The 12,822-nt window shown below is 28.6% G+C and overlaps 1 protein-coding gene across 1 annotated transcript in view; it reads left to right on the top strand.

Moving 5' to 3' along the window:
* Positions 1–12,822, top strand: part of LOC106457781 (inactive rhomboid protein 1-like) — a 62,645-nt gene that overhangs the window by 22,714 nt on the left and 27,109 nt on the right. Inside the window, exons 5-10 of the mRNA XM_022383804.1 lie at positions 1,896–2,012; positions 4,015–4,169; positions 5,919–6,000; positions 7,123–7,262; positions 8,766–8,877; positions 9,097–9,171. Of these exons, the coding sequence (XP_022239512.1) occupies positions 1,896–2,012; positions 4,015–4,169; positions 5,919–6,000; positions 7,123–7,262; positions 8,766–8,877; positions 9,097–9,171 (681 nt within the window). The remainder of the gene's footprint in view (positions 1–1,895; positions 2,013–4,014; positions 4,170–5,918; positions 6,001–7,122; positions 7,263–8,765; positions 8,878–9,096; positions 9,172–12,822) is intronic.

The following is a 12,822-nucleotide window of genomic DNA, read 5'->3' as shown; positions in this document are numbered from 1 at the left end:
ACATTCTGAGCTTCTGATTGGTTATTCATGTCATATATACAAGTAAGTGTATATAAGGGAGTGTTTCCAAAAATGGACATAGTGCCAGGGTTCCACTACGTTTGATTTATTACATGAGCAATATCTTAGCAAATTGAAAAGATAAGAGGCTCTTATTTTATATTCTAGCTTGTCAGTATTGGCAATTTGAGTTTCTAATTCGTTCAAAACTATAAACTTAATATTTTGACTTCACAGAAATCTAATTTGAACCAGTGGTACATTTAACATACCACATGACACAAAAATTGATGTTTATCTGTGTTTTTAATATTTGCTTTTAAATTAAGAAATTGAGTAATATATATTACTAAAATTTGAATTATAATCTAGAGTTTGTTACCAAACTTATTGATATAAATTCATGAATTATTAGTTCAATAAACTTTTGAATGTGAGTCAACAAACAAGATGACATGGCCTTTCACCCATGACCTGTCTAGAAATGGTTAAAGCTCCAAGACCTATTACTGCATTATAAGTAGGTTTTGAGTGTGAACTTTTCAGTTTTTTGTACAACTTTTAAATAAAGAAGCTATTAGAATAAATCTCACATATGTAACTTACTGAAAGAAGTACAGTGAAAGCCTATTAGGCTGTTTTTATTGTTTTCTTATAACAGAAAGCAAACATGTTTTTCACCAGCTAATTACCTCTAAAGTGAATGACCAAATTAACACAAATAGTAGAAGGCTTTTCAATTTTTATAAACATGGGCAGGAACAAATCCTGGTTGTACGTTAAAAACTAAGGTCAGTGGTCACGGTCACTGAGAGATAGAACTGCAATATATTTATTGCATTGCTAAACTTTATTTTTCATGTTGGGAATGAGTCTTAGTCATATATAAAGATTAATAACAGAGTGACAGACTTTAAATCTGTGTACATAAAAGATTGGGTTTACTTTAAAGTTCATACATGCATCGTTTCACAAGCTTTAAGTATTAGCCATGTAATAAAATCAATCCATAAGGCAAAGATTGTACAGAGGTCACACAATGTTTATTTATTATTTGTTGCCAAATTTGGCCTAAATGATATGCAAGTTCACACAAAGGTCAAATTAATTTTGAGTTTTTTAGTTGCAAATATAATAAAAGAATAACTTTGATCCTGTTAGTGTATTAAACTGAAAATCTATATTCAGGATTATAGTGATCCCTTCTTTCTTTTCACCTGTTTTTTTTTTTTTTTGTATTTGAGTCCTCAGAGATGTCTAAACACTAAAATTAAATCACTGCAAAGGCTTTTTATGTAAAAATAAGTATTATATAAATATGTAAGTCTTATTAAAGTAAAAACAGCCTTATAATTTTTGTGTTAGTGTTTATTTCAAGCTTACACAACAAATTATACTCTTTTAAACTATCTTAGTGTAGCATGAACTTCTTATCAGATCAGTATGTCTCAAAATAGTAGACCTATAAACAAGATCTGAATTTTCTGGTCTATCGTACTAATATGTGTGGGACAGTTCTCTATTAGATAAGGAAATTTTATAGTGTTAGTTTCAAATAGAATTGAAAAGTCTTGCACAAAAACCATCAAGAACAACATATGAAAAATTAATTTTTTGGAGCTTAATGGTTAACACTAACTTAATTCAAACTCGTCATACGTAAAACTTAATTTTATTCAAAACCACTTTTCATTAATCATAATACTTTGCAATTATAATACAGCTCAATACTTCAATGTCTGTATAGTAAAATAATGTAATATTTATTTTTTGGTAATATAAGGTCCTTTTTTTTTTCAAAGAGTAATGTTTGCTTGTGAATAATTTATTTTATATTTTCAGTCTACTTTTAGAAGTATGTTGTTTATGTTTCGAAACTATTAATTATTTTACAGAATGTGAAAAGAAGACTTTCAGCTCCTTACTCTCAAAATAGTAGGCCACCTCAAAGAAAACTGTGTCACACTACATCAGCATTCATCAAAGATGATCAAATGATTTCTAGTCCAAAGGTGATTTTTGCTATACCATGCCTACCTGTTGTAAAATTTCAGGTTAAGACACTAGCAGTTAAACATGCTTATAAATAAGTTATTTTTATACTTTAAGAACTACATCTAAGACTTGTGTGACTTTATTTAGCAAACTTTTTCATCTTAATTATAGCTTTTTTTAGGCATAAATGTTGAGGTTTGTAAATAGGTTGTCTAATAGTAAGTCACATTTTTAGCCATGGCATAGCAGCTCATAGAACGACTCTGAGGTTTTTTTCAAGTACAAACCTTTAGCTCATAGCTCTGTCTTCTCTTGACTGATTTGAGATATGATTACAGTTTTGGACTCAGAAGGTCAAACCTTTTTGATTAATGTATTTCACTACGCCCAAGCTCTCACAGATTAATTTACTCTAATCCTGCCTAAAAGAATTTCAGTTTGAGTGTAGGTGATAGAGATCCCGACGAGTAATAAAATTGAATTGACTATACATGCGCCCCACACTTGGTATTGCTGGCGTGCAAAAATATAGCTAATAAAATAGGAAGCAAAGGTCTCATTGATTAATTTATTCTAATCCTGCTTAAAATGATTTCAAGTGCTGTGGCTGTTGAAGATTTAAATAAATTCCCAATTTCCCTTTATATGTGTATTATGGCATTTGTTCACTTCCACTTGCTCATTTTTAATTTTTTCATCACCAGTCTCCGATGTCCTGAGTTTAAAGTAAGTTACATATTATTATAGTACAGACATTACTAAGGCATAGTCTAATTTTTATAGCCTTCACTTTTCTTTGTTTACAGAAAGGTAGACCCTCTTTTTCACAAATTGCCAGTAATTCTCTTTGGTGTTTGCTATTACATTATTTATAACACTTGAAAAAAAAAGTTTTAGTTTACTGAATGATGTATAATGCTACCTTGTTCTTAATGGAGATTTTTAGTTATTTTTTCTTCTGATTGAAATTTGCTGTTGTTGAGTTCAGATCAACTAGCTAAGGGAATTATTTCAAGATATTCATGTGTTCCTTAGTAACTCAGTTAAATTATAATAGTTAAAGGACATTGCTTGCTTTGTGCATGTTATTATTTTATGTTCTTAAGTGCATATTTTAAATAAATTAATGTTTAATATACTAGTACCATCATTTCAAAAAAAGTAGTCTTAAGTTTCATCTGCAGGCTGATAGCAGAAAAAAAAAAGAGACCAAATGTAAGTATTAAATATGTTTTTTATGTATGTTTATAGAAATAATTAAAATGTAAAAATTAGAAACTTATTAGGTTAGAGAATAAAAATAATGATAAACTTCTCTATAAGGTATTCTCATGAGTAACTCGTGTTATTGAATGATGTTAACTTAAGCTAAACATTTGCCAAGTGATTTACAGCTTCTGTTGTGGGATTATTAGTAAGACATGGATCAAAGAGCAATAAAATTAAATAAAAACAGATGCAAACTGTTATGAGCGTTAAACTGTTTAGGATAAATAATTGTAAATTTATGTTACAATCTGTAGTCATTATAGAAAGAAAAATGGATAACTTAGATTTATTTCTTATTTTTTCTTGTTGTAAGATTGAGTCTGTAAAGAGGTAGGGTAGAGAAAATAATAGATAAAATATAAAGTTATACTGAAAATGTTGGATATTCCTTTAGGAGGTTTTAAAGGTTACACAAAAGAAATTTTAAACTGCAGAATAAAAAACAACAACTTAATCTTAACATGAAATCAACTTGCACTCAGACTAGTAAAAATACTTAGTTAAAAATCTGATGATTTATGTGCTAAAAGCTTACCAAATTTCTTGAAGATACAAGTACCACATTAATAGTTATATTATAGATGCTTTCATAGTTACCTGGTGTTTTGTGAAAATGACCATGCCCTTGTCAAGAGAGTTAACATAATTTTGTAAAAGACTTTATACTAATGTGTAGTACATGATAAAACTGTTGCATTGTTTTGTGATGAAGTTATGAATAGTGTTATTTTTATTCTTTATGCTTGATAGCCAATCAACCAAACTGTAGAAACAAAAATAACTGAGGAAATGTTTTTTGCGAAACCACCACCAACTCCTGAACTGATAACAGATTTAGAATCGTCATCTTTTAGAAGAATTCTGAAACCTGTGGAAACTGGAGAAGACCAAGTTGACAGACCAAGGTAACGATTATTGAAAATGTGGTTTACATATCATGGTTAGCTTTACACCAAATATAACTTTCCACAAATATAAATTCTGTAAAAAAAGGAAATTATGGAATCTTTTACTCTATCTGCTTTAAAATTAAGTTTCCTATTGTCATCTGTGTAATTGTCAAATTTAACTACAAATGTGATTGGACTGGAAACACTGCAATTGAGCAAGTAAAAGTGCATTTAACATATATATGACCATCGGATTTACGTTTTCTAAAATTTAGTTATTTTTCAAGTTAGCCAAGTTTATAAACAAAGCTTACCAAACTAAAAACTGCCTCATTTCTGACACAATCTAGAATGCGAAGTAAATGTTTGGCACGGAAGCATTAACAGTATCACAATATACTCTTGGTAACAGGGTTTATTTTACTATTTGATTCAATAAGTTACAACAATTAACATTCAAGCCTAATTGTGTTAAGAGTCTTGAAGATTTTGAACCCATCAATTGTTCAGCCTTGCTTTGTGTCATTGTGATTGCAAGTATTAGTATTTGTTATTGATTGGCTTGAATTATTACATGTGTCTGTTTGCATACCATATTTTGAAATGTATCAACTGTGAATCCTATGAGGTAAAAATAATAAAACTCATTTGGAATCTGAGCTCTACCCAGCACATCCACAACCAATATCTTGACATTGGTTAGTTATTAAGGATAACTTAGTGTTTTCTCGACTGTTTAAATTGCAAATCATACAAAAGTTTGTAAGAAAAACTACCTGTCAAAGGAATTTTACAAATCATTGTAATACAGACAGAAACCGTAATTGACTCAGAAGGTACTATTGAGACAATGAACAAATAAGTGAGTTATAAATGATTTATGCATCAGAATATATTTTGCACATCACTAAGACAGTAACTGTAATCCTGAAATTACGGGTAGGATCCATGTGAATGTGGTGTCTATAGGGTCCATAAACATACGAGTCTCGCAACAAATTTAAAATACCATCAGTTGATCTCAATAATTACTGCTAGAGTTTGCTGTGTATGCATAGAAAGTGAGTGACTACATCTGATTTGTTTTCATCAGTTGTTTTGATGTTGTAACTCATTATGATGCAATGCGTTGATCTCAATGGCATACCAACTGGTGTAAAAACAAGTTGATAATTTGAGGTTTAATAAGGTTGATTCCATATTTTAGAATGTTATTTTACATCTCATTATACATTTGTAAAACTAGCAAATATTATTTATTCTTGAAACTATTATTGACAAGTAGTATAATGATACTATCAATTGTTAGGATTTTTTATTGGAGTGGGGGTGGATAACTTATTGAAAGTGAGGGGATTAGTTATGGAATCTAATATACTCTTAGTAAAGGTCCAGTCTAGGTTTAAGATCTTATTGGAGTATTTAACTTTTTTTACATTTTAGTGTAGATAAAGGTTTTATGATTTCCTTAAGTTGCATTTTAGATATAACACAATTCACTTCTTGCATGCTTCTTATATTTTGAAGCAAATGTTTTATTGCCTATTTCTTCTGCATGTTTTAACAAATAGTTGAATCTGTATCAAACTGCATTCTACAGAGTTGAACCCTATTAGTAAATAATAATTGTCTGCACATTATATTATTTGAAAACAATTATATGTATGAACTACCTTTCACTTTTGCTATAAGTTAGATCAGAAATAGTACAAACAAAATTTTTTGGTAGGATAACAAACAATTTTTTGTTTTTATAATGCTTAGTTCTCACTCTCGAGTGTGGCACAGACCTTCAGTAGCACATGAACCTTCTTCTCCAGGACCCATGCAGCAAGTATGGGAGAGGGTATGTACTGTACTTGCAATTTAAAACATTCTAATTTTCTCATAGTTAAATTTTGAAAAGCTGCATGATGGTGAGTTTTTTACATAGTGTGTTCTTGAATAATTAAGTAATGGTGTAAATGTAAATCTTACTATAATGGACTTAGCGTGTATATATGAATATCTACGTACAGTGACCGAAATAACCAATACTACGTGGCGCCATCTATTGAATGGCATCACAAACAAAAATCCATTAAAAAAAATTCACACTTTGGGTATTCAAGGTTCAGACAATTAGAAAAATAACTATGGTATGTGCAACAGCCATTTCTTTATCACAGAACACAAATTTAAATACAAGTACTCTCCTCACAACAAGAACATGATTTTCACTAGGAATGTATGTGAGGGTTTGATTATATCTTATTGGTGTAATATGTAAATATAGTTCTAAAAAAATGAAGTTCTTAAAACAACTTATTTTTTCAATAAAGGGAACCACTATTAATATATAAAAACATTAAAGTTTATATCAACACAATCTGAACACTTTTCCCGTGCAGTACTTCCCAGAAAAATCCTTTTTTTCGAAAATGTTCACTTTTCTAATTTTTTTTTTCAATAAGGTATGAATACTACAATTAGTAATTACTAGTACAAACAGCCACCCATAAAAAGGTGTTTCCGCATAGTATTCATTAACTAGCCGAGAGAGAATTATTTGAAGAGGTAATGATGTAATAATAGTTTTTAATGTATGATAAACTAATGATATCTTAATTTTATTTTTTAGAGTATGGAGATTATAAAAGAAAACATATGTGTCTGTATATAGTAACATTCAGCAGGGTCATATAACATAACTTCGTAAAATGAGCTAATAAGATGTTCTCATCTAAAACAAATCTAAAAAATATCTTCTCTAGATCAAAATAAAAGGTCATCATTTTTCATAGTTGCTTTTAAGTATAATTTTCATACATTGCATTTATTGTTGATTTACATAACTTTTTATGTAAATTACACATCCGTTAAATACATTTTATTATTTCAGAATTTTGACATTGGGTTATATTTATGTTACACAGTATGTATGTTAATACACAGTTTGTAAGGTACATTTGTAATATCTGTATCACAGATGTTAAGTAAAGCATTTGATAACTCAGACAGAAGAGAGTATGGGATGGGAGTAGTAGGAAAATTGTTTAAAAGAAGTTTTCGTAAAGATCGTTTCACATCTAACATCAAAGAACAACTTGAAGATATAGAAGACAGTAGGTAAGTTTTGATACAAATAAAAATAACATGGTTGTTTGGTTTTTAATATAAATTCTTAATTTTAGTGTATAATAAAAGTCTGAAGTCAAGTTTGGGAACTGAAGCAAATCTTGTCAGTCTTATGCTACATTCACAAAAGCTGTTCCATATTGTTTGGTTTCTGATAATTGCTCAATACTTTTAATATTGAATCCACAGACTATGAACAATCCTGACAGTATGAACTTCCCAATGAAATCAGTGATCAGAATTGAAGCAATCAAGTAAACAAATAATTTTTCTAAAGTGGATGATGTGTGCATTCTCGGAACACATGAAATACCCATACATACAACTAATGATATGCTGATTTTTAAATTGGTATAGCTCATTTTCATATATAATCCAATCTGATGATATTGATTACAACAGTTTGCATTCTAATTATCATGTGCATGTAGACACATGTTTGAATAATTTTGTGTATTGTTTTTAGAAACAGTGTGACTGATTAGTACTTAAACCATAAAATATTGTCTTGGTCCAACAGAATCACCTCATCATAGGCTTGCAAAGTAGTTCCAAAAATGTATTGAGCTCTTCAGTGCTCAAAGTAACTTGAATTGCATGTAAATACACACTTCAACAGAGCTCGTGTTTTATGAGACTATCTGGTGTTTACAGGTTCAACAATCATAAGGAATATATTTTTCTTTATAGAAAAACTAAGGATGGCATATGTGCTTCATTTTACAGAAATGTAAAACTAACATCATATGCAGCTTGTTTTTTTATATACCAAAGAATGTGTGTCGCAGTAAAAATATATGTAATGCATGTAGCAATATGGCAAATTAGTTAATTGTTATTGAAAGAACTTCTCTTAAATTTACAAAACTACATTAATATAAGTTGGAATTATATATATTTTTTTTTAATGTAGATCCTGTATGTTATTCATAAGTTGTTAGAAGTATCAAAAAAATCAAAGAAAGTCAATATATAGTGGTATTTTACTACTTTGTTTCCACTGAGCTATATCTCACATTTAATTCACATGCTTCACCTGAATATTCATACTAGAGGTATTATATTTCATAATATTTTTCTGTTTGGTTCACTGTCAATTAAAATCTTTATAGTATTTAAAGATGATGAATGTTTTTGGAATAACTATTCTAACACGAAGGTGGTTGAGACAAATATTGTTCAGAGTTTATTTGTGATAGGTACACATCTAAGTCAAAATGTTTTGCTTATATCTCAATAAGATATTTTTGAAGTGTGTGTATTTCAAGGAGTTATTAGATATCTATGATGGAAAATTAATATGAAAGGATGGATATTAAATTAGGAGAATAGAGCTAAACATTTTAAATATGCTGAAAGTTTTGACTTTTTTTATGATCAGCTGTTATTCATATAGTTTATAATTATATTTCTGCAGATGATCATTTACATAATTACATAATTAAGCTGATTATCTAAGGAACTTTCATTTATTTTTTCTTTCTTCTTATATAGGCCTTATTTTACTTATTGGGTGACAACTGTGCAAATTTTGATTACTGTGATCTCCTTAGCTGTGTACGGTTTTGGGCCAGTGGGGTTCCATAAGACACAGCGATCTAGTCAGGTATGTAAATTTGCATTCAATTAAAAAATTTGTTAATTAGTAATATTATCATTCATTAAAATTAAAGCAATTACTATACCTAATTTCTTGTTTACAAGCTCAACATAATAAGGTCTATATGCATATCTCTTGTGCTCCGTAAGAAAATCGATACATCTACAAGCCTGAATATAATTATTGTATAATAATGTTTATATGGCATGTTTGTTGTTTTATTAGGTGCTAGTCACAAGACTTTCTCTGGAGCAAGTGGACTACTTTGAACCAGATAACTTTTGGGTAGGACCAAGAGCTGTAAGTAGTAATTAATTCATATTTTTATATTAAACATAAATTAATGTGTTTATTAAGTAATGGATTGAGAGGGGATTACTCATATCTCATAAATAAAATTAAGGTGTGTAATTAAAATTAGGATTATTGATGTTTTGCAAGGGCTTGCTCTTGTATTTTAATTGGTTGAAGAATTCATTTTGTAATCATTATACATGTTATTTTAGTGTGAGCTATAAGTGATTTATTCATCAGAATATTTTTTGCACATGACTAAGACAGTAACAGATTACCAAATTTAAAATAACTTTTATTATAAGCTCTAGTTCATAATAAATGCTTTTAATGGTACCTCTTTATATGGCATCCACACAGATAAGTAACATATTTATAGTAAATTCAAGATACATATTTTAACAATGTTAGTTTACAGTTTTTTAATTTATTTGTAAATGTGTATATTTTTTCATGTATTTTAGAGTTTTATGTAAATACTGATTTTATTATTATTATTATTGTTTGAAGTTATTGTCATGATAAATAACATCATAAATGTATTAACCACATTATATTTTTAACATAAACATATTCCACCTTATAATCAAATCAGACAAGAAATATCACAGCTTTATATATGGGTTCCAAGCTACTTTCTCCTTTTCTGTTAAATCATCTTCTATGTAATGTGCATGACAGTTAGTAAATATTCTCGAAACAAGTATCTTTTTGTCAGGAATTATGGTACTGAAGTAAAATTTTATACAGCAGTATGTGTTTTCAGAATTATTCTGGGTATAATGGTCACTTAAATTCACTATAAAAGTCATAGCTTAGTATGAAATTATAAAGGAAAACATATTTGTTGGTTTTATAAAGCCTAAAAACAATTCATATGGTTCCAGTAATCCAGCATACCTTGATTCCAGTGTCTGTAATCTGTCATTTTTAGCAGCAATGCCATACTCAAATCAACATACTTTTATATACAAAAAGTGTGATTTAGATTATTTAGTTAAAAAATCTTTCATTCTTGTAAGTTTTTCCTTATTCATGAATATTTTGTTCTGTTTAAAATTAAAGATTAGATGTGTTTTTTTCCTAATTGTACAATTATGTATTATTTAAATGTTTGATATAGATTTTTTTCTAATAACATTGCAGATGAATATTCCATTGCTTCAATATATATCAGATCAATTTATGCACCCAAGTGTCTTATCTGTAGTTAGTGTTATTACTAATCTTAAGATATAATTGTTAAAGTTAGCTTAGTTCTACAAGCATGTCATATGTTCACTGAAAAGAAGGGTTGTACGACTTCATTTTATATCATGCATACATTTTATTATTTTTTTTTATTTATAAGAATCACAGTAAATGTATAGCTTGTATAATAAAAATATTCACAACACTAATTAGTTTGCTGGCTTTCTCTTTTTATCATAAAGTATTTTTTCCTTCCAATATCTTAGAAATAAAGATGAAGATATAAACTTATAATTAAATTATGGCATATCAAATACTTGTTACAGCATAACTGCTGGCGTTTTTTTTACTCTTTTTAATATGTGTGTGTGTATTTTAGGTAAAGTTAAACAAAATACTGGACTAAAAGTGATTATATGGACTTGACACTAATTTTGAAAAGTTTCTAGTAAAAAATTAACGAGTGAAATTGATTTTACATGCACTGAATTAAGTTATTACTGGTTATTGACATGAAAGCTATATGTGAAGAAGCATAAGCACAGAATTGGTTTAATTATGAATGAAAGCTAGATGTGAAGAAACATAAGCACAGAATTGTTTAGTATTGACATGAAAGCTAGATTTGAAGAGATGTAAGCACAGAATTATTTTAATATTGACATGAAAGCTAGATTTAAAGAGATGTAAGCATAGAATTGTTTTAATATTGACATGAAAGCTAGATTTGAAGAGATGCAAGAACAGAATTTGTTTAATATTGACATTAAAGTTAGGTGTGAAGAGGCATAAACACATAATTGGTTTAATATTGACATTAAAGTTAGGTGTGAAGAGGCATAAGCACATAATTGGTTTAATATTGCCCTTTAATGAGATTTTTACATCAATGAAATTTACTGAATGATTAACCCTCTCTCCATGGGCATTCTTTACTGCACATGTTGCAAGGTGTTGAGTAACATTCAAAATTTAATCAAGTTACTATTTGCTCATGTTATACCAATTAGTATAGCATAAAATTGTAGCTAATAATCCATATTTTAACCCAATTGCCATCAGTATCCTTTACTGCCCATGACACAAGGTTTTAGTGTCTTACATTTTAAAATTTTATTAAACTACTTTTTGTTTATGTTATACCCATTAGAATAGTATACAAGTTCTAAGTTCTTAATTCTATAAGGCAATATTTTAAAAAAATCCTGAATTTCCACTAGTGTGACCCAAGTGACACATTTTCTCTTAGCATGTCATCATCTCTATTTTAGTTATCATCCCACGAAAATGTACGAAATTAAATGTAAATTACTCTCTATAAAATCATCATTGCTCAGACAAACCATAATTTTTATAGTTTTCAATTTTGTTTGATTACAGAGCTATCGAATAGAAAATCAGATCCCTCCTGCCAGAGCCACCTGTCACATCCTCTCTTTTACAATTCGTTGATAGTTCACTCTTACATTTCATTATATATTACCTTTAACCAATAGAAAGTCAAGGTTTTCATCTATCAAGTGATATATTGTATAATGTTGTGTTTTGAACTGAAGGTCGTCAGTTTCACTCACAGTACAAGATTTGTTCCCATGACTAGCTTGGATGAGTTTGTAACGGCTCCTGTAGCATAGTTAGAAAGCCAGAAAAATTTTGAGAGTTAAGTGAATTTGTATACTTTTTACATACTATTAGTCTATATTCTTTGGTGCATTATTTAATTAAATAAAAATTATTAAGTGCATTGCTATCATTAGTATGAAAAATTAGGATTAACTATCTCTGAAAACTGACAGTAAGAAAAAAGAAGATTGGTTAAGTATTTTATTTCTTGTTTTTCTTGTTTATTCTTTATGTATAATTATAAAAGTAACTAAAATGTAAAATAGGAATCCTTTTAGGTTTTTTTAAGCTTAGATTAGGTAAAATAAATAATAATAATATAATAAAAATGTTTCACGAGGAACATGCAAAAAGCTTGTAGGTAATGTAATTCATTAGTCTAACATGACCTGCATGTTCCCCGAGTGAGTTACAACTTATAATGGTGTAGATAGTAGTTATACATGATTCAAAGGGCAATAAAACAATAAAATTTCATTATAGATAGATATATACTGTTACGATCTTAGAACTACTTAGGATAAACGAATGTAGTTTCATGTTACAATTTGAAGTCATTCTAGAAAGAAAAATAGGATAATTTAGGTTTATTTCGATTTTTTGGTGGTCGGTCAAATTGACTGATCCCATTTTGAGATAAAGTGGAAAAAATAACAGATAAACTATAAAGTTTTAGTGAAAAAAAACGCTTGAAGTGCATTTAGGATGTTTTAGGGATTACACAATGGAAATTTGAGATTTTTGAGATCAGGAATAATATTTTTAATTTTAACATGAAAATTACTTTGCACACGGACTATTCAAAACAAATACTCAATATATTCATGTATAAATCTTTATTTT

Source organism: Limulus polyphemus, unplaced genomic scaffold (assembly GCF_000517525.1).
Source record: "Limulus polyphemus unplaced genomic scaffold, Limulus_polyphemus-2.1.2 Scaffold372, whole genome shotgun sequence".
Lineage (NCBI taxonomy): Eukaryota > Metazoa > Arthropoda > Merostomata > Xiphosura > Limulidae > Limulus > Limulus polyphemus.
The sequence above is the reverse complement of the archived record's forward strand: the minus strand, read 5'-3'. Positions and strand labels throughout refer to the sequence as shown.